Below are 25,967 nucleotides of genomic sequence, written 5' to 3'. Positions count from 1 at the left end.
ATGTGTGTCCATGGATTTATTTCTCTAGTCTACCCAGACTAACACAGAAGTGTACTGTGCTCAGAAAGAGTGTGAGAAAAAAGAGGATGGCACAGTGCCGCTCCCTGTCACTTCTCACTGAATAAGCAGGAGTCAGTTGTCCAGGCCTGCAGGACAACTGGTTTGTAGGACACACAAATCAAAGAAAATGTCTTCATTCTCCATGGAGAGGGAGGAGGGAGTGTAGCTACCCTTCAAGTGGAGACCTCTAGGACCCACAGAGAAAGATGCCATCCTTCAGCATGTTTCTGCCTTCGAGTTAATGATAACTCATAGTGGCCCTATAGTACTGCCTCTGTGAGTATCTAAGTCTGTAACACTTTACAGGAGTAGAAAGTCCCATACTTTCTACCCACTGTGCCACCGGGCTAAGTGTGAATAAAGCTAAAAGCGGTGAATGAGGTGAAAGCAGCATCAGATGCAAATGAAGCTGGAGGGAGATGGAGGGAGAAGCCAGAGTAGCTCTGGTGTAGGGACCTGACTACACCTGTGGTTGACAAGAAGCATATTTGCACCTAGGTTTATATGGGAAATCAGTATCTCATTTCCTCCACCACTCGCCTTCCTTGTTGTAATTCTTGGTAGAATTCATTTGCAAACTACCTTGGGATCCACAAGCAATTTTTTTTTAAAAACTATACTTTCTTCCATTGATGACAACCCTAAAGGTATCCACACCCCTGACAGCACAGGCTACTTTGGCCTGATTTATACTTTATAGAAATGGAGCCAAGCTGTAGGTTTAGCTTCTTTTGTTCTATGTTGGGATTCTACAACTCATTCTCATGACTGTGTAGCATTGCCCTGTGTGAGCATGCCACAGTTGTTTAGCCTTTCTGTTGCATTTGAGTTGTCTTTCTAGTTGGGGGCTATTATACATACTCTTACTATGAAAATTCCTGCAGATGTCTTTTCATGAGCATATGGGAAATTGTTGTTGAGTGTTTGCTTGAGAGTAGAGTTATTGTTGCATAACGTGTCCTTTCTTCCCTTTTTGCCATGCTGGAGAGTTAGTTATAGCAGTGCTCTTTTTAGCAACTGAAGAGATTACCAACAGTATCTACCGCCACAGCTGCAGAGAATTATTAGTGGGTAAACACAGATGATTGTTGTGGTTAGATGGCATCCAGCCAGTTTTGACTCATAGCAACCCTATGTCTAGGAGAACTAAACGCTGCCCCGCCCTGCACCATCCTCAGAACTGCTCCTCTGAAGCACTGAGTTCATCTGCAAAGTGGTTCTCTTGCATTATGAAAACATGAGCACAAATGATTTATAAGTGTATATCAAAAAGCTTTTTACTTCCCTAAGGGGGGAAAAATTGGTTGTTTGACTGAATGATGGGTACACTGACATCAGGCTTGACAAATATGTGAGACATGGCCGACAGCACCACAATCTCCTCTGGCAGAATTGTGTCTCTGATGGGGCCATTTGGGCCCCAAAATGTTTATGTTATTTGCACAATTTCTGTTTAAATCATTTTTATTTCCTCATTTCAAATAACACTTTACTCAAGGGAGTAAAATTTATTTTCATGAGTGTCAGTACTACTGTATTTTACTCTTTAATTTAAACCCAGTGTTCTCGTGTCTTGATAACTAGGGAAGTGAATGTACTGGCGTAATGAAGAGAACAGTGTGTATACACAATACTTCAATTTGCAATGATCCAGGAACTGTGCATACGCTCAGCTCTCATGGGTTGCCACTTGACTCAGCATGGCCATGAGTGGTTGTCAGGTACTTGGTTCGGGTCATTGGTGCTTTTCACGCTGATGTTCCAAGGTCCCCCTCCCTTGGTCCCCAATGGATCTTGTTCTGTCAGGTAGAATGTATACATACATTAGCCTTCACAAGGTTACAGCTACATCAACCCCTGCCCTGAGTCCACCTCTTAGAACCTACAAGATGCTTATACCAGCTGCTTCTCACATTCACTCAACTGCCTGAACTTTCTGTTTTCTGAGCAAAAGAAAGAATGCATTCCATTTATGAACTGGTAATTTCAGTCAGGGCCTGGTAAAATTCAGCACGAAGGAGGAATGTTCCCAATTGACCTTCCCCAGCTAGTTTCTGAGCAGAGGCCTAATACCCAGCTTCACGCTGTCTTTGTAGGTGAGCTATGGTCTTGAATGAGGATTTGAGAATCATTGTGGCCCAGTCTTATATACAGCTAGTGAGAGGCTTTAAGCCAAAGCTGCTAAGGCCAGTCACTCCAAACTGCATCAAACCGGGAGGGAGGCAATGATTATTTTAAGCCACATAGTTTTTCTCATCATTGGTAATTAGCATACCCATGGGAGGGAAACTGTTCTGGCTTCCATGTCCCTACAACTCTGTGATTCCAGCAAGAGAGCTAGCAAAGCCTCCAGAGGGGACCCAGCCCATCCCAAGGCAAGCACTGGCAGCCCAGTCAGTCAACAAACAGGCAAATTCCAACTAGATACCTGAGGGCATTGCCCATAGGGATGATTTAGGGCAGCTGAAAGCATCTAAGCAGCTACGACCATGGGGCCTTGAGCCAGAAGGTGGCATAGTGAGCAGGCCAGAGAGAGGGTCATGTACATGGAAAGGGCTGCCTCGAGGAAATCAAGAATTAACTACCCCAGCACAGAGCCCGTGGGGTCAGGGCAGGGGCCTGGGGGCAGCAGTGGGTGAAGGGAACATGCTCTGGACACCAGAGAAAAGAGGCCAGAAGGAGTCACAGCAAGAGTGATACCTCTTTGCCCATGGCCTCCTGCACCCTGTGGATCAGGCACCAGAGGGCCTATTTCACAGACACCTAGCTGAGTTTTAGGGCAACACGGAAAGGACCTCCATGTCTGTATGGTCCCAGAGACCACAGGACACTATGCTGAGCCTTCCGTGGCAGGGCTAAAAAACATAGCAAGATACTCTGCTTCTGGTGCCATGCCACCTCCTGCAATCCCTGTGGCTCTGTACTCTGGAGGCCTTGTCTGATGACCCACCCAGACTACCTTAGCCCCACTCAGGAAACAGGAGTGTCAATCCCCATTCCTAAAACCCTGCCTACACTCCCTCTCTTTAGCAGTCCCTGGTATACTCACTGTTTATCTGAAGCCAGAGGTATTTCACATGTCAGTAAAGTTTCTCCCATTGCAAATGAAGAACTTGAGGCCCCTAGCAGTGTGATGACCAGGGTGTGAAATGGGCTTTTTAGAGAACTATGAGATAAGGCAGCATTGTCATGGGGAGTGGTGATGCTGGGCAAGCACTAGGAGCAGAGTCAGTGTGCAAGGACACTACAGAGGGCACTTAATGCCCACACTGTATTTGACCCTGGGAAGAGAAGTTCAGGCAGCATATAAAATGAACTTGAGGGGTGTGGGCAAGACAGGAAGTGGGACACACAAAATAGCTGTGTTAGGTTGGGTTCTTGAGAGAATCAAAACCAGGATGCTTATACGTGCTATATGTAAAAAGATATTTATATCTAGACATGATTTATACAGTTGTGGTTCAAGTCAGCCTTCTCTTGACTCATTGAAGCTGATAAAGCAGAATGAAGAAGCAGAGACAGCAGGGAGAACAAGGTGGTGGATGCAAAGGTCCAAAGTCAACTGAATGAACCCACTCTTAGTAGTCCACTGGCAGATCCTGGAATGACCAAGGAGATAGCACCCCCGCCCCCACCTCACCCCTTGCTCAGCCTTGGTTACACACTAGTTCCTGGAACTTTAAAGTCACTGGGCTTCTGAAGCACTTTGCCTCGAATGTGCCTGGCCTCAGATTCATAAAGCTACTGGTTGAGTCTGACGCACGCCCAGGTTAGGAGGTCTACCACAATGTTGATGTGCCACACGTGGTGCTGGTTATGGCCTGGAATATTTGGGTTGGCTTCCTTAAGGACACTGCTAAGCCCTCACTTATCCCCAGGACATGCCCTGTGAACCAGGTTGCATACAAATTAGGAAGGACAGATTATACTGTTCATCCTCACAGAAAGACAATGCTGCTCTGCCCACACTGAGAAAGGCTATGTTGACTCTGCACCTCTTTTTTTTTTAATCATTTTATTAGGGGTCCATACAACTCTTATCACAATCCATACATACATCAATTGTGTGAAGTACATTTGTACATTCATTGCCCTCATCATTCTCAAAACATTTGCTCTCCACTTAAGCCCCCGGCATCAGGTCCTCATTTTTTCCCTCCCTCCCTGTTCCCCCTCCCTCATGAGCCCTTGATAATTTATAAATTGTTATTTTGTCATATCTTGCCCTGTCCAACGTCTTCCTACACCCACTTTTCTGTTGTCCGTCCCCCAGGGAAGAGGTCACATGTAGATCCTTGTATTCGGTTCCCCCTTTCCAACCCATTCTCCCTCCACACTCTCAGTATCGCCACTCACACCACTGGTCCTGAAGGGATCATCCGCCCTGGATTCCCTGTGTTTCCAGTTCCCATCTCCTGTCCTCCATCCCCACCCTCCAATTCAATGGATAGGAACATGTGAATCGGAGGCTGCTTTGAGAATCCTATGAAGTAGGCAGAGCAATCTTCTTTAAAAAAAAAAATGCTCTTACACATAAAACCTCACCTTCCATGTCAGGTCCACAGATCCATGGATTCCAGATAAGAAACCCAATCCCAGTGCATAGTACGGAAATTAGTGTATAGTAAGGTAGCCTGGAGTTTTAGTCCTGAAATTACCAAGATGAAAAGAAACATTTCCGTTGAGTTACACCTTCTCGGCGTGATAAATAAACTGCTTTATAAATATGAAACTCCGTTTTCTGAAACAAAGGGTGACAGTCAAGGAGTGAACTTCATCAGGCCATGGTGGACCTTCTGTCTAATGCAGACGATCACAGACCCAGGTGTTCTCGGCACCTAGAAAATGAAGACTAATGACTCAGCAGTATACTTCTGAAAATTAACCAATGAAAGCCACGTAGATCACAGCAGAACACGGTCTAATTAGCTTTGCACATGTACTTATGAGGGTTCCGTTACGGAGGAGGACATCACATTTAGTGTAGTTAGGGAGCTAATGGCTAGGGAGGCACTCAGTTAAATGAATTGCACAATAGCAGTAACTTTGGACTTCAACATGCTGGTGATGGTCAGGATGACACAGAACCAGGCAGTCTTTCTTTCTAGTGTACATTAGGTCACTATGAGTTGAAGTTGACTTAAAGACAGCTTTCCGTCTGCCTCCCTACTAGCCTATCTATATCTATCTATCTATGAAATGAATGTGTTGACTAACATTGTTGGAAGACAGCCTATCTGTGAAAGCAAATGCCCTGGCCCTCTTGCCTTAGACTAAAACACACAAAAATGCAGAGCGTATGCCCTTGCAGGAGAGTAAGGTTCATGGCGAGCTGGACCTGAGCTTAAGTGAAGAGATGGCCAGGGATGCTACTGCTTTCTTCATGAATCCCACCAAAGCACCCAAGCGTGTGTATATGAGGGTTGAAAACAGAAAGGGCCTTTCTGGAGATGAGCTGCAGGGATCTCACTCATTCAACAACGGCCCAGACTACATGGAAGCCACAAGGACAAGAGAGACATGGACCCTGCTTACAATTGAGCAGGGGAGGCAGCTATCAAACAAGTAATTATAAAGTACAAGACTCTGATAAGCTAGGCTAAAGTCTGGGTCCAAGTTCTCTGCAAGAACTAACAGTCTAAGGAGAGAATGGCCAGCCAACCTCCCTTTGATTTTATGCCCTCTTCTCCACTCCTGCACTGTGATGAAGACAGTGAAGATAGCAGAGACAACAAAAGAGTTGTGATTTTAATGACCGATGGTGATGTGTAGCTAACGCTAAAGAAGGGAAATTACAGTAAATTATGTTACAGGACATCAGGCTATTTGGCACTACAGTGAGATAAAATGAAGCCCAGATAATTCAGACTTAATTAGCTAATAAATTGCTATTGTCCCAGGAAGCTTCACATTTTACCTTATCTTAGTTCTGCGGCTTCATAAACTGATGTTAGCAGCCAAGCTTAGTTCTAAGCCCAAAATTTTGAAGTAGGAAAAAATTTAAATTGGCCTTCAACATCATGAGCTGGGAGGAAACAGAGAGGTTAGGTTGCCGACTGGAGTCTCTTCTCAACCTAACACAGCCGCCGATGTCCCATTTACACCAGGGATTAAGAGACTGAAAGATGAAGATCTATGCCATGATTTATCTCTGAGACTAATCTTTGTGGGGCATTGCAGAGGTATTGGTATTTTTTGGTTTGAGTAAGTGAAATGTCAGTCCCCACTGACATTTATGTAAAATATGTAAGTCCCACTGATGACACAGGGAACAGAGTCAGATAGATACTGGTTTTCAGTAAATGAGCCATGACAGTGAGTGAGGATGCACTGCCCCCTCTGCCCCCAGGACAGTGGGCTGTGCCACAGTGCCCTCCACTGGCCTGGGGTTTGTCCTCTTCACCAGGAAGCGTCCAGGATGTACCTGCCATTATGGTACCCATCCACATTTTCCAAATGAGCCATTTTACTTGTGTCCACTAAATAGTGGTTATGGCTGATTCATGTCACATTCTCTACACTCCTTATATTGGTGAAGGTGTGTGTAACAGCATGTAGCCATCCACCTAGCCAACAAAAGTATAAGTGTTTGATTTCCTCACACAATAATCTGGGGTACCAAGGTTCCAGCATTCCATTAAATCACTTCTGGCATCCCAATAATTCTCTCCTCTTCTCTTACCTTCCACACATCCACTGCAACTCTAGTCCCCATAGCAACATTCTGGACCAAAAGGAGAAACGGCGATGCTAGCATGAGTCCTATTTTTTTGTCAGGAGCACAAACACCTTCCCATAAAACTCCTCTTCACCCTGACAGAGACATTTCCTGGGAGATTGATGAATTTGCCACATCAGATTATGAGTAAGGTGACAAAGCATGCAGCCTTTCTAATCTTGCTGTGGCACTGGACAAAAAAGAAGGCTCTTGGAGAAGATGTGTGTAGTCACACACAAAGGATCAAATCAGATACAACATCCTAAACCTCTTAATTCCTGTCCAACCCATGATTTTAAGAAATGTGTATATTGGGAAGCCAACCTTCTGTTAAGTAATTTGGGTACTTGGAAATAGGTTTGTGTGTTGTATCTCATTTTATTTTTTGATGAATTTTATCAACTAAAATTATGTCCAAGATGGGAGATTTTTTTGTTTTTTGGTCTTTAAAAAAATTTTATCGTGGGCTCACACAACTCTTATCACAATCCATGCAGACATCCATTGTGTCAAGCACATTTGTACATTTGTTGCCATCATCATTCTCAAAACATTTGCTTTCTGCTTGAGCCCTTGATATTAGCTCATTTTCCCCTCCCCCCACCCCGCTACCCCCTCCTCACGAACCCCTGATAATTTATAAATTATTATTATTTTGTCCTATCTTACACTGTCTGACGTCTCCCTTCACCCACTCTTCTTTTGTCCATCCCCCAGGGAAAAGGTTATATGTAGATACTTGTAATCAGTTCCCCCTTTCCACCCCACCCTCCCTCCACCCTCCGGTATTGCCACTCTCACCACTGGTCCTGAAGGAGTCATCTGTCCTGGATTCCCTCCCGGTGTTACCAGTTCCTATCTGTACCAGTGTACATCCTCTGGTCTAGCCAGATTTGTAAGGTAGAATTGGGATCATGATAGTGGCAGGGAAGGGGGGTGGGGAAGCATTTGGGAACTAGAGGAAAGTTGTGTATTTCATCATTGCTATACTGCACCCTGACTGGCTCGTCTCCTCCCGGCGACCCTTCTATAAGGGAATGTTTATGACATAAATGACTATGATATCATGGCCACCGAGCAAAGGAAAAATAGTTTTAAGTAACTTTCAATTGATTTAATGATCTAATGCTATAGTTTCTGGAAAATTGGAATTATCTTCCTCATAACCCTACTGAGTTGTAGAGATTAAATGAGGTTTATGTCTGCACATACTTTGGAAATTGTTATTCAGGTAAGAAAATGCTATTCAACGTCGAGAGAGCAGCAGTGGAGCGAGATCCCACCACCTCTCACCTAGTGGGCCTGAAGACCCCAGCCTCCATATTGGTAGCAATCATTAGGCTTGTCTCGGTCATCGGTGTTACACTGGGGTCAAGTATAATGAAAGCGTTTTACTACCTCCAGTCACTGTTTGTTCAGATGTGTTCATCTTGACTCTTTTTTCTTCTCCCTCCTTCCTCTCCAATTCTGCAGACCAACAAAGCTGTAGCCAAGGGAGACTTCCACCAAGCCAGCACCAGCTCCCGGCGGGCCCTCTTCCTGGCTGTGCTCTCCATCACACTGGGAACTGGCATCTATGTGGGTGTGGCTGTGGCCCTCATCGCCTACCTCTCCAAGAGCAACCACTTATGAGTCTCGTCCAAGAGCAAGGGGAGGGCCTGGGCAAGCTGGTGGGTGAAGACAAGGCAGAGCTGACATGGGGCTGTATGGGATACGTGCTATGAGGCTGTACAGAAAAGCTTGGCAAAATGATCCCAGAAAGTGCTGGAATAATCTACCCATAGATTTTCTTTCTATTTATCTTTTAATTTTGTCTTCTCAGCACTGTGTAGAAAAATAGGCAGGTGGATACTTCAAACCCTTCTTCATGGACATCCCAATGAAGATCACAACCTGAAAGGTGTCTCTCGATGGTTCTGGGTGCACAGGTGGCAATGCAGTACTTTCTCCAGCCTTCTGGTGCCTGCAAGGCCACTGCATTAGCAATATACATGTTTTTAAGATTTCTTTTCGATGGACCATGGTGCATGATGCACTGGTAGAAAGGGGCCAGCCCTGTTGAATACCTCTAGCATTCCCCCAACAGGTCTTCCCTACAAAAATAAACTGGAGCTATGAAGGAAGAGCCGATTCGTCAAACCATCCCAGATGGACAAAGCAAAAAGCTAAAGAAGCCCCTAGTAGGACCGCCAGGGTTACTGGACTACAAGTTTGTCCAGCCCTGAAAAAGCTAAGCTAATATAGTCTGGAATCTTGCCAGATCTCTGTTCCTTTCAAGCTCCAGTAGAGAGAATGTCTGGCCACCTCTGAACTTGACAAATCTAGCAGTGACCAAGTAATCTCAGGGCCTAATTGATTTAGGAGAGGAAAGGTCGACTACAACCCTATTCTTAAACCCCCCGAATGACAGCTAACACATACTCCTGGAACTCACGAGAAAGAATCTGTACCTTCCCCTCAACGTAAAGCCAAGGGGTCCCTGTAATCCCCTGGGTGATACTCACCTTGGTGTTAAGAATGGGACTAGTGAGCTTATGAAGGAGAAGAACCTTTACTTTGTTGACTCAATGAAAAATTAATATTCTTGTCATTTTTAAAGTCACCACTGTTGCTTCATGTTGTTTAGTATACCTTGCTAAACCTTATCCTTACCAGGTGAACGCTAAGAAATAAGTAATCACAGACATTTAAATACCATTTCATTACTTTTTGTTAACCATTGTTCATAATTACAAAAATTATCTTTTAACCTTTTAACTTATGACTTTTTTTCTGATTGGTATCAATGGTTGGGTTTTAGTTACACTTTGTACTTCATCTTTAAACAAACATCTTTAAACAGAGTCACCCAGGACTCCAATGCTATGTGATCTTGGACAAATGTCTATACTTGTCTACACCTTGTCTCTAGAAAAAGAGTACAATAAATAGACCTATTTACTAGAATTTCTAGGTAATTGTGAAGCACAGAGCACAGTGCTGTGTTCTGGGGTCTGAGCTTTCATTTGGCACTAGTTCACTTAATTCTGAAATTATTTCTTGAAGACATAGTAATTCCCAAAGCTTAGGAAGTAGCATGGTCAAGATGCAAGCCAGACCACTGGATCCTGACTCCCAAAGGCTTACTGTTGAACCATGTTGCTTTAACTACTTCTTGATGAAGTGAGATGAATTGCAATTTGGCCCAGATCTCCTTGTTGGTAGGTCAAAATTCTTATGGACTTGAAAGAACTTCCCCAGGCAATCCCACCTCACCAGATGGCCTCACCTTACTTAGTGCCCTCACCTCACCACATAGCCCTGCCTTACCAGGTATCCCCACTTCACCAGAAATTTGTATTGTACCTGGTGTAATAACTTGCTATCAACTTGCCTTGATATTTCTGCCTGGCAGTAGCACTTTCCTTCCAAAGTCCCCTGCTGCCCAGCCAAACATCACAGCCTGATGATGCCCCCTTGGAGGTGTGACATACTTGATCTACTATAAGTAATAGCCATGATGGGTGCTCTCTTTCTCCCTGTTTTGCTAGTTGGAGTTCACCACAGCTGCTGTGGTCCATAGCTACCCTCATTTGCAGCTGAACCTGTTCACCATCCATAGTTGCTGCCCATCTGCAGATGCCACTGTCCACAGCTACCATGCTTTGCCATCCACAGCTGATGTCTGTTTGCTGCCCACTGCTGCCACTTGCCACACTGTCACAATCGCAGATGCACTGCCACCCAGCTTTGTACGGCTTCTTGGTTCTTCCCACCAGCATCAGACCCACAGAAGTGAACTGGACTGGGCAGCCTCTCTGGCTCTGTGAGCCACATTCTTGACCTAAATTCCTTTCCTGATATAAACGTATTACTTAATCCATATATTTAAGTGTCCTGGTTTTGCTTCTCTAGAAAACCGCCAATTGCTCCTTGAGAGGAAGATGAGGCTTTCTGCTCTCCGAAAGAGTCAGTCTCAGAAACCCACAGGGCCGCTCCTGCCCGGTCAGAACAGATTGCGTGGAGTCAGAATTCACTGGATGGCGACGCGTTTGGGTTTTGCTTTACTGCTGTTGGTACTGGAAGTGGTTCTAGAGAAACAAAATCATAGAGATGATTTTGAATGAGTTCTCAAGTGTGATTAGGCCTAAAGGTACTGAGAATGCTGCCTCTGCCTCTGCGAGTCCAGCTAAGTCTGCCATCAGTTCTGAAGAGGAGTTGTTAAACTATGGGGCGAGGTTGTTGTTGTTGTTGTTGTTGTTGTTGTTGTTGTTGTTGTTAGGTGCCATCAAGTCAGCTCCGACCCATATAGCAGCCCTGTGCACAACAGAATGAAACCCTGCGCGGTCCTGCACCGTCCTCGCAATTGGCCCTATGCCCAAGCCCATTGATGCAGCCGTCAATCCATCTCAGTCAAGGGCCTGGCTCTTTTTCATTGCCCCGCCACTTTACCAAACATGATGTCCTTCCCCAGGGATTAGTCTCCTGTGACAATATGTCCAAAGCACGTATGACGAAATCTTGCCATCCTTGCCCCCAAACAGCAATCTCGTCTTACTCCTTTCAATACAGATCCGTTTGTCCTCTTAGCAACCCACAATACTTTCAATATTCATCACCAGCACCGCCATTCAAATGCAGTGATTCTTCTACGGTCTCCTTTATTCATTATCCAACTTTCATAAGTATATGATGCAATTAATAATACCATGGCTAGGGTCAGGCGCACCTTTGTCCTCAAAGAAATATCTGTGCTTTTCAATACACATGAGGTCTTGTGCAGCAGATTTACTTAATGCAATAAGTATTTTGATCTCTTGACTGCTGCTTCCATGAACAATGATTGTGGATCCAAATCAGACAAAATCCTTCACAATGTCAACCTTTTTTCCATTTATCATGATGCTATCTCTTGGTCCATTTGTGAGGATTTTAGTATTCTTTACATTGAATTTTAATCCATAGGGAAGGCTACACTCCTGGATATTCATCAGCAACTGCTTCAACGTCTCCTCACTTCAGCAAGCAAGATTGCATCATCTGCATACCACAGGTAGTTAATAAGCCTTTCTCCAATGCTAATGCCACCCTCTTTTTCATGTAATCCAGCTTCTCTGAAGATTTGCTCAGCATACAGACTGAACAAGTATGGTGAGAAAATACAACCCTGACACACACCTTTCCTTATTTTAAACCATGAAGTATCCCCTTGTTCTCTTCACATAACTGCCTCTTGATCCATGTATAAGTTCCAAATGAACACAATAGAGTGTCCCAGGATTCCCATTTTTCTCAAGCATATCCACAGTTTATCATGGCCTACACAGTTTAAGGCATTTGCATCGTCAATGAAACACAAGTAAACATCCCTCTGGTATTCTCTGCTTTGAGCCAAGATCCAGCTGACATCAGCAATCATATCCATTGTTCCATATACGCTTCGGAATCCAGTCTGAGAACTTCTGGCAGTTCCCTGTCAATGTGCTTCTGTAACTGTTATGGGATGGTCTTAAGTAAAATTTTACTTGCATACAATCTCAATGATATTGTTCTATAATTTGAGCATTCTGTTGGGCCACCTGTTTTTGAAAAGGATACAAATATGAGTCTCTTCCAGTCAGTTGTCCAAGTAGCAGTCTTCCAAATGTGCTGGCATAGACAAGTAAGTGCTTCCAATGCTTCTTCAGATTTCTGAAACATTTCAATGGATATTCAGTCATTCCCTGGAGCCTCGTTTTTGGCTAATGCATTCATTACAGCTTGAACTTCTCCTTTCAACACCATTGGTTCTTGCTCATAAGCTACTTCCTGAAATGGGGGACTGTAGCGAACTACACCCTTTTGACCCCCTTCTTCTTCCTGCTTCCTCAGATCCTATGTCTGGCTTCTGGGGCTGGTGGCCACCATATGGGAGCTATCCTCACGTGCTATGTTCCCTCCCTTGGATCTACATGACTTTATTTCCACCAGTCTACAGTCTTCCCAACTTCATGCTTTCCCAGCACCAGCAGCCATTCAAGTGAAGAAAATTTTCCAACTTAACATCCCTTAACAACTTAGCATGAGTCAGGGAGGTCCTCCACAGACTTTAGTATTGAACTGGTTAGACTGCTTTGCAGTTGTCTGTGCTGCTTCCTTGATATAAATACCTTTCTTAATATATAAGCTATCAGGAGAGACCACCCCTGGAAGTGACTCTATGTTTGATAACATGGAGGAGGAACAAAAAAGAGGAAGCCCCTCAACAAAATGGATTGGCATGAGGTGGCAAACTAATATCCAAATTGTCACTACCAATTGATGAGGTGTTGGTGAAAGTGAGACTTATGTTTAATGTTTAATATTTTTATGGTGTTTGATCATATATTTGATATTTTTCAGCAGTTTTGTCAGGATGAGAAGTAGAGGGGACCTGGTTGACTGTTTCGTCTTACAAAAGACAATGTAGTAAAGAAAAGAGACGATCTCAGAAGTGCATCTCAAGTGCCACATAAAAGACCTCAAAGTTTCCACTTGTGCCACAAAAGAAAGCCCTCTCTCTTCTAGTAATACTGCTGATATTGCTGAAAACCAAATCCAACATCTTATCATATGAATAGCTGAATTACAAGGCCAGCTGAATTATCAGCCTAGATTGGTTTCTGATACTAAAAGAGGGGCACTTCTTGAGAAGAAACAGGACCCTTAACACGAGATGGGGACATATGGGCTGATAATCAGAAAGATGGAGGCATTGAGTGCCTAGATTCCATTGAGACCCCACTCCAATCCGAAGAGGTTAATCCCCAGTAAAACAACCCACACTCGAAGAAACTAACCCAACTGTGCCTGCTGAGATGATGTGTGGAGCTGTATCAGGGACATTACCGAGGGCAAATGCCTTATAAGCTGTTGCTGGAAACCCACAGGAAATGACCTCACAACCCATTCATTATTGCTTTGAGACCTACACTTATAATTAAGTCTCAGAGAGTGCATAAAGGTGAGGTATAGATGGTGACCCAGGAAAAATTATGCTATAGTTGTAAAGAACTGCTGTTGTTTCCTACTACATAGAGGCAGAACCCTGGAGAATGTGTGTGGGGATAGGTGCTAATGGTGTGGGATACTGGTACAAGGAACATCAGTATTGATCAGTCTGATTTTGTTGATATGGGCCCACTAACCACAGACTATTCATTAACTTTTTGATTCAAGAGGTGAAGATCCAATCATTTATTTGGTTCACTGAAACATGGGCTGCAAGATGGCCTACATCAGTGGTTCTCAACCTGTGGGTCACAACCCCTTTGGGGGTCGAATGACCCTTTTACAAGGGTTGCATAATTCATAACAGTAACAAAATTACAGTTATGAAGTAGCAATGAAAATAATTTTGTGGTTGGGGGGGTCACCACAACATAGAGGGACTATATTAAAGGGTCGCAGCATTAGGTGGGTTGAGAAGCACTAGCCTACCTGGAGTCAACTTAAAGTACCTGACCTACCTTAGTAACACTGTAGATGAAGGTATCCAAAGGCTTTGGGAAATTGGTATGTTAGAGTGGATTCATCAGAATAAACACATAGACCAACAAAAGGACACACTTTTTACCAAAACAACAAGAAACAAATTTGTAAAAGGAGACCCACCATATGTGATGACTCCTGTGATTGTTATTTTATGTCAGTCAGGTGTGACAATCATAACTGCCCTTTTTGAATTCAGACACGTGCCTACAATAGGGCTGAATGGTCCCTGTGGTGGAAGGAGGCAAGTGGTAGCACTTAATTGAGAGACAGAATAGGCATGATAATCCAAATATCCTGACTTAGATGAACATATAGAGTTTAGTGCTTAAGCAGGGTGTCCCTAGAAGTGAAATACATGGGAAACTAAATATGTATTTGAGCTATACAAGCAGAAGAATTCCAGGTCAGGTAAATGTCAATCTAACTTGACTCACTAGACTAGACAGCCACAAACCCTCAAACAATTCCCAGACTTAAGCCAGTTTACAGAGCCACATGCCTTGAATACAGGGAGGTCAAGTGCTTTTGAGGAAGGGCCTACTAAATCACCAAAGGTTATACTGTTACTCTTTCTGCCAGTCTTCCCCAAATGAATCTATAGCCTTCTCCAAAAAGAAATGCTTTTTAAGGGGCGGGGGGAATCATCAGAACTTTGTGGGATTACTAAACATTGACTCAGAATTCACACTTATTCCAGAAGACTCAAATATGTTGGCGGCCACCAGTCAGAGTGGGGACATAAGGAAGTAAAGTAATTGATGCAGTCTTAGCCCAGGTTCATCTCACAGTGGGTTTTGTATGTCCCCAAACCCATCTTGTTGTAATTTCTCCAGTTGAAGAATGCATAATTGGAATAAACATACTTATTTACAGGCCAGGCCCCCACAGTGATCCATAAAATGTGGAATAAAGGCCATTAAGGTAGGGGAAGCCAATTGATGGCTTGCCTAGGAAAATAGTTCATCAAAGCACAATCACATTCTGTGAGAGATTTCAGAGATCGGGGCCATCATTAAGTTCTTGAAGGACGTAAGAGTTGTGGTTCCAACCACATCTCCATTTAATTCAACTATTTGGCCTGGGGTTTTTTTGTTTTTTAAGGCTGGGGGTGGGGGTGGGGGTGGGACTTGGGAGAATAACAGTGGATCATTGTAAACTCAACTAGGTGGTAACATCAATTTCAGCTGCTGTTCCAGGTGTGGTTTAATTGCTTGAGCAAATGAATACTTCTGATACCTGGTAATCAGCTGTTGATCTGGCCAATGCCTTTGTGAAAGGACCACCAGAAGGCATTTGCCTTTGGCTGGCAGAGCAACGCACTTTCACAACTTTCCCTACGGGTGATATCAGTTCTCCACATAATGCCATAATTTAGTCCTCAGGGAGCCTGATCGCCTTTATTTCAAAAAATGTTACATTCCCTTGTACCGATGACAATACACTGAGTAGACCTCATAAGGAAGAAGTATCAATGACTCAGTGAACATTTCTAGGGCTCCAGTGGTGTGAGGCATGTTGAGACATTCCGACCAGAGTGAAGGGAAGGTTATTGCTTCTGGCTGCTCCAACAGCTAAATGAGGAGCAATGTTTGTGAGCCTTTTCAGATTTGGGAGGCAACATGTCCCTCATTTAGGTGTGCTACTCCAGACGTTTTATCAAGTGCCTCTAAAACAGCTAGTTTTGAGTGGTGCCATAAGCAAGAGAAGGCAAAAAACAAACAAAATAATAAAGCAAGAGAAGGCAGCCTAGACCAACACTGAGTTCAAGATATGAGACCATTGCTGGAGATCAACCAGCAACTGGGTGGTCAGTTGATTACATAGGATCATTTCAATCATTGAAAGAGCAGTGTTTTGTTTTGACTGGTATAGACACTTGCTATGCATATGGATGTGCCTTCCCTGAATGCAGTGTTTCTACTGAAACTACCACTCATGAACTTACAGAATGTCTTATCCACTCGCACGGTATCCTGCACAGCATTGCCTCAGATCAAGGGACTCACTTCATAACAAACGACTTGGCAATGGGCCTATTCTCACGGAAGCCACTGGTCTTACATGTTTTCCACCATCCTGAAGCAGCTGGCTTGATAGAATAATGAGATGGCCTTCTAAAGACACAATCTCGCCACCTGCTAGGTGGTGATACCTTGAAGGATTTGGGCAATGTTCTCCAGGCATTTAGCTCTATATGTTCGGAACCAGTGGCCAATACATGGTGCTGTTGTCTCCATTAGCCAGGAATGGGCCCAGGAACCAAGAGGTGAAAATGGGAATGACACCACCCCCTTTAGTGACCCACTTGCAGCATTTCTGCTTCCTGTCTTAGTGACCCTTTTCTTCTCAGGTCTGGAGATCCTAGTTCCAAAAGAAGGAAAACTCCTACCTGGTGACACAGCACTTAGTAGATTGAACTGGAAGTTACAAATGCCTCCTGGCCACTTGGGGCTCCTCGTGCCTCTGGCTCAAAAGGTAGAGAAAGGTCTTAAATACTGAGTGGTGTGATTTGATTGTGATTACCAAAGAAAAATTGGTTTGGTGTTAATAATGATGATAAAGACTATGTCTGGAACCCAAGAGATTCCTCAAGTTGTCTCTTAGCACTACCATGTACTGTAATTATAATCAATGGTAAACTACAGCAACTAAATTCTAACATGATTACTAATGGCCCAGAATATTCAGGAATGAATATTTGAGTCACCCCATCAAGCAAAGAACCATGACTAGCTGGGCGATTGCTGAAAGCAAAGAGAATATAGAATAGGTGGTGGAAGAGGGCAGTTCTAAATACCAGCTATGGCCTCATGACCAATTGCAGAAATGAAGACTGTAATTATTATGAATATACTCTCTTTATATGTATACATCAAATATTTTTGTTCACTTTCAAAATATAAGATGTAAATGGGGTTAGTGTGTTTTCAGTTGTATGCATGTTAGTTGTATTTTGTTAGGTACAAGTACAACTTTATCATCATCTTCTCGGAGATTATTCATGGTTTAAAGAGATATGTACAGATCCAAAGTTGACAAGAGATGGACTGTGATAGTCAGCTCAGTGTGAACTTGCCTTGATGATTGCAACTTGGCAGCAAGACTTTTTTTCTGAAGTCCTCACACTGAATCACAGCCTGATAAAGCCCCTTAAGAATGTGGCATATTGATCTACTCTAAGTAAGGGTCACATGACATGTTATCTCTCTCTCTCTCTCCATCTTGCTGGTCTGGATTTTGCCACAGTGAGCACAGCCCATAGCTGCCCCCATCTGCCATCTACAATTGCTGCCAATCTGTTGCAGCTGTAGTCCACAACTACCACTGTCCACCATTTGCGGCTGCCTCCTGTTCAATGCTTACTGCCATCACCTGTCATACTGCCATCATCACAGCTGCCACTGCCACCCAGCTTGTCCCTGCTCCTTGGCTCTTCGGCCCAGGATCCCACAGAAGTGAGCTGGCCTTGTTAGCCTTTCCTGCTCTGTGATCCACATTCTTGACATACATTTCGTTCCTGATATAAACTTATCTCTTTAAATGTGTCCTGGTTTTGCTGCTCTAGAAAACCCAGCCTAATACACCAGATAGCCCAACTTTCCCAAGGGAAATAAAAACCAAGGACAATGTGGGGAGGGGCTGCCTTGGTTGCACACTGGTCAGGAAGAAACTGCCTAGACTGCCACAGAAAAGCCGGTGACATATTACCAGGAACAAGCACTAACAACAAGATCAGCGTCTCCAAACTCTGAGGGTGAGATGACCCAAAACCAGCACTCCATTCTGTTCTTTTCAAAGAAGTTCTACAGTCACTCCACATGCATAGCAGCCTATGGCTTATAAGTCTTGATGGTGCAAACTTCTAATTATTCTAACAACTGCTGCAACTCCCTAGAAACCAATGCCAAGTGGCCATCACAGCATGATGGAGGCTGCCCTTTCCAGGGCCCCTAATCTGAGTTCTAGCTCCTCATCCTCTCCTGCACCCCCTTTAAAAGGCTCTGTTGGATGTTCTTAATGCATGGCTTAACTATACCCTAGAAAACATGTCTGACCACTGTCCACCTGCATCAATTGACATAAGTGGTGACACCTGTCAACTCAATATACCTTGGGTGTAAATTCAGATTCAAGATGCAGTCCTCCCTTTCTATTGAAAACCCAGGTGTGTACCATGGGAAGACCAAGGCTCACATTAACCTAAATGTGACACCTATAAACAATGTGCGTAAAGCAAAGGCATGTCAGAAAAGCTTGTTCAATGGCCTTTCTTTGAGGATGATGGTTCATCCCTGTGTGCCCCTTCTCTAGTCGCATTTTTGGACATGAGTAGCCCTGGTGGTATAGTGGGCTATGCCTTGGGCTGCTGACCACAGGTTAGCGATTCGAACCCACCAGCCACTCCAAGGGAGAAAGATGAGGCTTCGTGCTCCTAAAAAGATAAAACTGACAAAACAGTCTCAGAAATCCATAGGGGTAGTTCTGCTCTGTCCTGTAGGGTGACTCAATGACAGTGGGTTTCATTTTGGGTTTGGAGTCTTGGCTTGTAATCCCTGCTACAGTCTTGCAGCTCTCCTACACAAGCCTTACACTTGCACCATACTGTCCTTCTGTCCCGAGTCCCAGGGCTCGAACTGAACTGAATGAGGACTCGGTGCCATCTGAAGTCTGAGTTCAGGATCATAACTGCCTCACAAATTCCCTGGGATAGTGGGAGTCCTTTGCACCCAATCCCTAGTATTGGAGGCCCTGCCCCTCTAGTTTCGGTGCACATCAATTGGCCAGTTGTTTACTGCAGCAGGGGATGTTGCAAGGGAAGGCAGCAAGGAAACCTTGCCTGATCTCTCTGTCTTCCTCATCTGGCCCCTCCATTTCCTTGGAGAGAACTGATAAGATTTGACTTCGTACCTAGGGAATTCAATTCTGTGTTCACACATCCAAGTGGAGGAGGAGGGGTGGCATGATGAGAGAAGGAAGGTTAGCCAGGTCCCCCTGAAATGCAAAACAACACATGCCTCCTCCCAGGAATTTCACTGCGGCCCTTCAAGGTGGGCATGGTGCTTATCATGCCTGTTTCATAGACTAGTAAGGCTTTGAACTTGCCTTCGTGACAAAGCTGGTCCCCCACAGACCTAAACTCAACAGTCACTACCCCAGTTTATGGTTTTCCATTACTTCCCCTTGTTCAAATACACTGTTGACCAATTTCCCTATCATGCAACTGGTCGCACTGTCCTGGGTCCAGCCCTGTCTGCATCTCTGTAGTTTCAGCCACCATAGGCTTAAAGGTGTGTTTGCTCCACAGAGGACTGGCCCGTTCCCGTATGTCTGAAAGGTCAGTGGCACTTTGTTGATCCCCGGATATGATTTCAGGAAGAGCCATGAAAAAAGAATGAGTCAGACTCTGAGCTGGAGAAGCCAGCTCTATGAGTATGGGTGATCTGGTAATGGTGCTTCTATGCCAGGAGGTGGCTCTGAGGGAGTCCAAAGTTACCCACTCAAGTGGTCTTCAGCCCACATCTGAGACTATGCAACAGGAGATTCTTAATGGACCTCAGGAAGAAGCTACTTCATGTGACCTTGAGCCCCTGAGCACCCCTGTGCCACAGGGGACAAGATAGGCTGGACATAAGGCTACCACTGACGGGAACAGAAGTGTGTGTGAAGTCAGGACGGTCTCCAGGAGGGACTGAAGACTGCTCATAAGCACACAGTGTGCCTCTGAGGAAATCCTAAAAGATAATGAACCATACATGAACATGCCTGAGCGTAACAAATGTATGCTTGTTGATATTTTGTTAACAACAGAACCTGTAAACCCCTCCAATTGTAACCTTGTTTCCAGAGAGGCCTTGTTCAGTCCTGTGGCTGCCAGCTGCAAGTAGCCTGACGCTTGACCACCTCTGGCTCAGTCCTTTCAGGCGTGTGACTATGGTCATACTTTCTTTTTTTATTATTTATACATAATCATTTTACTAGGGGCTCATACAACTCATCATAATCCGTACATACGTCATCTGTGTCAAGCACTTTAGTACATATGTTGACTTCATCATTCTTATGACACCCACTTTCCACTTGAGCCCCTGGTGTCAGCTCATTTCCCCCATCCCTCCCTGCTCCCCCCTCCCCCTGAACCCCCGATAATTTATTATTATTTTATCATATCTTACCCCATCTCACATCTCCCTTACCCACTTCTCCGCTCTCTGTCCCCTAGGGAGGAGGCCACATGTAGACCTTGTCCTCTGTTCCCCCTTTCTCCCTCTCCTTCCCTCCACAGATGAACCCCCCCAGGACCAGTGGAGAAAGTGGTCATACTTTCTTAAAAGCAGCCCTATGATGCCCTGGCCCTCTTTGCCCAGTGTAAGACCCCTCTCCAGAAGCAGTCCCAGTGTCTCAGGCGGTCAGAAGAACTTCATTGGATCCCATGTTGGCACCTCCTGCCAACTTGGCTTCTGGCTCACAGGAGCTTCCCCCCGACCCCCCCGCCACCACTGTAAATAGGATGCCCGCCTTACTCCATCCCCATAGCCCTTTCCAAGAGCTCAACTCTGACAGTTCCCATATGTCTTGATGAGGACATTTGGACAGATTTTAAGAAGCTGAAACTCAACGAGGTAAAGAGATATACCCAGAATTCACTAGATGATTTTCCACTTGCCACCATCAAAAACTACAATCCACCTTGCCATTCAGGAAGTATCGCCCACGACTAATTTTTGACACCACCACCCCCCCCACACACACACACACACGCACACCTCTATGTGGCCTAGGATTCCCTGCTGCTGGGGACTTGACTTACCCTTGGACTTCTGACTTGAACCTGCACTATTTTCCTGTAGATCTTATTTGTATTCTCTATTGCCACTTCTCAACACAAAGCAGCCTTGACTCTCCAGTGTCTGCAGCGAGTTGGGAGGAAGGAGAGCATTCTTTCTTTCTGACCACTGCAGTTTTACCTTCTACAAAGGCCATGCATTCTGATGGAGACATGGTTGACAGGCTCCCAATATTTGTAACCCAAGCACAGTCTTCAGTAAAGAGTCGGCTTGTATTTATTTGCAGAAGGACCTCTATCCGCATGGCTTCTGTGGAGGAGTGGCTAATGCTTAACAGAAATGTTTAGAGAGCCTTCAAAGTCTCTACTATTTTACTCCCATGGGCCCCTGTGCATGATGCTCGAGTCACACTAACTTATCACTTGTGAAGTAGATCTTCTTCTGGACCAGAGTTTGTTTGTTGTTGTTGTTGTTGTTGTTTTAAAATCATTTTATTGGGGGCTCCATACAACTCTTATCAAAATCTATACATACAGCAATTGTGTCAAGCACATTTGTACATTCGTTGCCCTCATCATTCTCAAAACCTTTGCTCTCCACTTAAGCCCTTGGTATCAGCTCCTCATTTTCCCCTTCTCTCCCCCACACTCCCTCATGAACCCTTGATGATTTAGAAATTATTATTTTGTCATGTCTTATACTGTCTGACATCTCCCTTCACCCACTTTTGGGTTATCCATCCCCCAGGGAGGAGGCTATATATAGATGCTTATAATAGGTTCCCCCTTTCTACCCCACCTTCCCTCCACCCTCCAGTATCACCACTCTCACCATTGGTCCTGAAGGGATCATTTGTCCTGGATTCCCTGCGTTTCCAGTTCCTATCTGTACCAATGTACATCCTCTGGTCTAGCCAGATTTGTAAGGTAGAATTGGGACCATGATAGTCAGGGGGAGGAAGCATTTAAGAACTAGAGGAAAGTTGTATGTTTCATCGTTGCTACAGTGTACCCTGACTGGCTTGTCTCCTCCCCATGACCCTTCTGTAAGGGGGGGTGTCCCGTTACCTACAGATGGGCTTTGGCTCTCCACTCTGCACTCCCCCTCATTTAAAATGATATGATTTTTTGTTCTTTGATGCCTGATACCTGATCCCTTCGACACCTCATGGTCACACAGGCTGGTGTGCTTCTTCCTGTGGGCTTCATGGTTTTTGAGCCAGATGACCGCTTGTTTACCTGCAAGCCTTTAAGACCCCAGATGCTATATCTTTTGATAGCTGGGCACCTTCAGCTTTCTTCACCACATTTGATTATGCACCCATTTGTCTTCAGTGATCATATCGGGAAGATGTGCATCATGGAATGCCAATTTAATAGAACAAAATGTTCTTGCATTGAGGAAGTACTTGAGTGGAGGACCAATTAGACCAGAGTTTAGCTTCATTATTCCAGGAGCAGAGCAGACCATAGTGGTGCAGCTTTAACTGGTGTGCATGGAGGGAAGCATGCCCTGTTTCAATGTTAAAACTTCAAGGTGATACTTTGGAAAATGAGCCAGCATCCTACCCACACAGCCAAGCCATGGATCCTCTGGAAAGTTGGAATAGCTAAGAAGGCTAGGCAAGTGTTCTGCATGGGGTTAACTTCCTATAATTCTAACAGGTTTTGAGGTGCCCAGTGTAACCCCACTCTTGCAGTTCATACACTGCCTTTACACTAAGGCTTCTCAAGAAGTAGTTCCTGATGTGCACTTGGACTTTCCAGACCAAAGCTCATTCTGCTCACATGCAATAAGATGTGTGGTTTGCATCTACCTGAGAGCACCAAAAAATCATGGCCCACACTGTCCAAAGGCAATTCAAAACCCTTCCAGCAGCAGCCAGACCTCCTTTAAGCCTATCTGATGGAGGGCTATGTTGGTAGGCATGCTGCTTCTCCCTGCAGTCGATTTTCCACTGCACAGGGAGGTTGATGTTTCCTGTGTTTCCCTGTAGCTGCAGAAAGACAGACCACTGGCCGCTGCCTTCCCAGGTGATTAGTTGTCCCTGCCCATATGCTGAGGCCCACCATCTCCAGAAAGCATCCTCTGATCATTTCCCCAGCCTCAGGAAACTGTCCCATATGAACTAAGAATAGGTAAAATTGGACCCTAGGTGAACAACGTACTAAACCTGTCCAAACATAGATGAAAGACCCATCTTAAGTGATCAAGAGATGAAGGCTGAAGAATGAAGGTTGTAGGTCTTGATAATGAATTATTGAGTGAAATGTCATTATCAATCACAATGGTTTAGTGCCTTAGTGATCCTTTCTATCATTCTCAATGGCAATGGTTGGCTCCAGAGGAAATATACTATATGCAGGGTGATAGGGATCATTTAGGACCAGTCTTTCTTCTGGGGAATATCTCAGGGTCCTGTTCTTCAACCCAGGTTTCTCAGAGCCCAAACCCATATTTTGCTAAGGACACTGCTTCCAAATAAAGTGAACTTAACCGAACTTCTACCTTCTAAAACTGCTAAGAAGAGACTTCCATTTCAGACTTTCTGAGGCCCCTTCAGCAGTCTTTGCAATTCATTGGCAAAGGCTGGGTCCCGTGTGAAAATGTCTGCTATGGTGTTAATCTTTAGCAGGTTATAGAGGGTAATTTCTTCCATACTGTATCACTTGCTGAGGTCCAAACATCAAGGGAGGGGTACACATTTAATACGATTGTAAAGAAGTATAGATAGATGAAATTAATTTCTTATTGTGGTATGTGGAATTTGCCTTGTCACCTCAGTCATGCCTCATAGATTTTGAAATGAAAATAGAATGATGTAATTTTGAATACTTGGATGCACTTCTTTATTGCATATCATACAGGTGTTTATCAATGTTCACATTCCCCAGGGATTTCTTCTACAAGGTTTTCTCCAAGAGGTTGTTGAGCTTGAAAAATGAGGACAAATAGGTAAGGACTCTGATCTTTTTGAAATCTTCTCTACTTCCTGCAATACTATACAACTAGAAACTTTCCTTTTGACATTACCTCTGCTTAGAATTCAACCTTTTTCCTCTAAAAATGATTCAAAAGCCCAGCAGCAAACTAACAACTCAGTCTTTTTCTCTCCCATGCACACACATATAGAAAGATTCACAAGATTAAAATTACAGATATGACTATCAAAATTCTTATGAGCCTTAACACAGGCCCTGTACTATAGAGCCCCTACCTCTGGGCTGAGGGGCAAGCACAATCTGACCCCAAGCCTTCTGGCCTTCCCTCTGCAAAATATGTGCTGCACTTCAGAGACACCAAACTGGCACCTCTGTGTTCTAATTATTCACAGAGCCTACAGCAGGAAGTATCCCACAAGAAAAAGCAGAGACCCAGAGGGTGTGGACACATACCCTAGGAACCTGTATTCCAAAGCACCTCCCTTGCTGAGCCTGACAAGATGCCTTGGTTTGACCAGTACTTTCCTTGATTTTTGTCAATCTGTGTCATGTAGTGCCCTTCTGGACTTTGTGAATTACCATTTTCTCTCATGTTTACAGGTAATATAGGGACTTTCCATTTATCCATAGGTCTTAGCAATGTCTAGATATCTACATATGTTAAACAAGAAGGCTATAGGAAAAATTAACATAACACATTATCCTTTCTACCATGAGACAAAATAAATATTTGGCTTCAGATGGCGCTCAGAGCCTGACCTTGCTCCCTGCTGAACAAAAATCCAGGAACCGCCTCTGAATGTGAGGTGTGGGAGAAAGTGTTTGCACATGGAACCGAGACCATCATTTTGCTTCCCCCAGGAGTTCCCTCTCACTGCATCTTCCCTTTCCATCTTTGATCACGCAGATCTCTCAGCGTGGCACAATTTGTTTAGCCCATTCACTTTCACAGCTATTACCCACACATACACTTCACTCTCCAGCCTACACAAGTATGAATGAGAGAAAGGTGTACCCCTAACAGGTCCAAATGTAGGTCACCAGGAAGCCTTCATTTTAAGCCACTTCCTGAACTCAGACATCATCCTGCCTCAGCTCAGGCATGTATGGAACTTCAATACATTTATTGACTCAATAATATTCACCTAACGCTGCCATTGAAGGACCATGGAATGCTGAAAAATGATCAACTGAATGAATCTGAACACTATTTTGATGAAGAAAAAAAGACAAGTCTGGAAAACACATGCTGTGATACATTAAGATGCGGTTCAGATTCAGAAGTGACTGTTCTGCGGAGTCACTGTTAGCTCTCTGGTTCCTCAACTTGATTCCGATCATAACCCACTTCACTAACAGATCAAATTGGAAATCTTTGTCAACACTGTCTGGGAAAACCATCACCCAGGGCATGGAGCCCAGTGACACCATGGAGAATGTGAAGGCCAAAATCCAGGATAAAGAGGGCATCCCCCTGAGCAGCAAAGCCTCATCTTTGCAGGAAAGCAGGTGGACGATGGGTGCCCTCTATCTGATCACAGCATCCAGAAAGACTCAACTCTGTACCTTGTCCTGCTTCTGAGGAGTGGCTGTTAATTCTTCAATCTGCATTCACAGTGCCCTATAATGGCATCACTCTACACTATAGCCATTTGCCCCAATTTCAGTTTAGAAATTACCAGTTTCAGTAATAGCTGAACCTGTTCGGCTATAATACAGATTTTATTGAATTATAAAAAATATCTGGTTCAAAAGAAGAAAAGCAAAATCATAATGAGGCATACATAAAAATCAAACAAATAAAGAGCTGCTGCTGAGCCCGCTCTAATTCATGATAACCCCATGTATGCCAGCACAGAACTTTTTCAGAAGTAGACCACCAAGTTTTTCGTCCATGGCCCCTCTGGGTAGACTCAAACATCGAACCTCTCAGTTATCTGTCAAACACATAAAGTACTTGTGCCATCCAGG

General features: G+C 44.3%; 1 protein-coding gene across 4 annotated transcripts in view; it reads left to right on the top strand.

Annotated features, from left to right (window-relative positions):
* SYNDIG1 (synapse differentiation inducing 1) overlaps positions 1-25,967 on the top strand; it is a 268,069-nt gene that overhangs the window by 205,052 nt on the left and 37,050 nt on the right. For 2 of the 4 annotated variants that reach the window (XM_004717782.2, XM_045283540.1), the window contains exon 4: positions 8,252-8,448. The exons of 1 other annotated variant lie outside the window; for it this stretch is intronic. In XM_004717782.2, coding sequence (XP_004717839.1) covers positions 8,252-8,410 — 159 coding nt within the window. In that variant the 3' untranslated portion in view covers positions 8,411-8,448. Of the gene's footprint in view, positions 1-8,251; positions 9,725-25,967 lie in introns of those variants that run through there. One more of the 4 variants, XM_045283541.1, reaches the window with a different exon arrangement.

Source organism: Echinops telfairi, unplaced genomic scaffold, assembly GCF_000313985.2.
Source record: "Echinops telfairi isolate 266 unplaced genomic scaffold, ASM31398v2 ScPeMD7_7462;HRSCAF=8500, whole genome shotgun sequence".
NCBI classification, from domain to species: domain Eukaryota; kingdom Metazoa; phylum Chordata; class Mammalia; order Afrosoricida; family Tenrecidae; genus Echinops; species Echinops telfairi.
The sequence above is the reverse complement of the archived record's forward strand: the minus strand, read 5'-3'. Positions and strand labels throughout refer to the sequence as shown.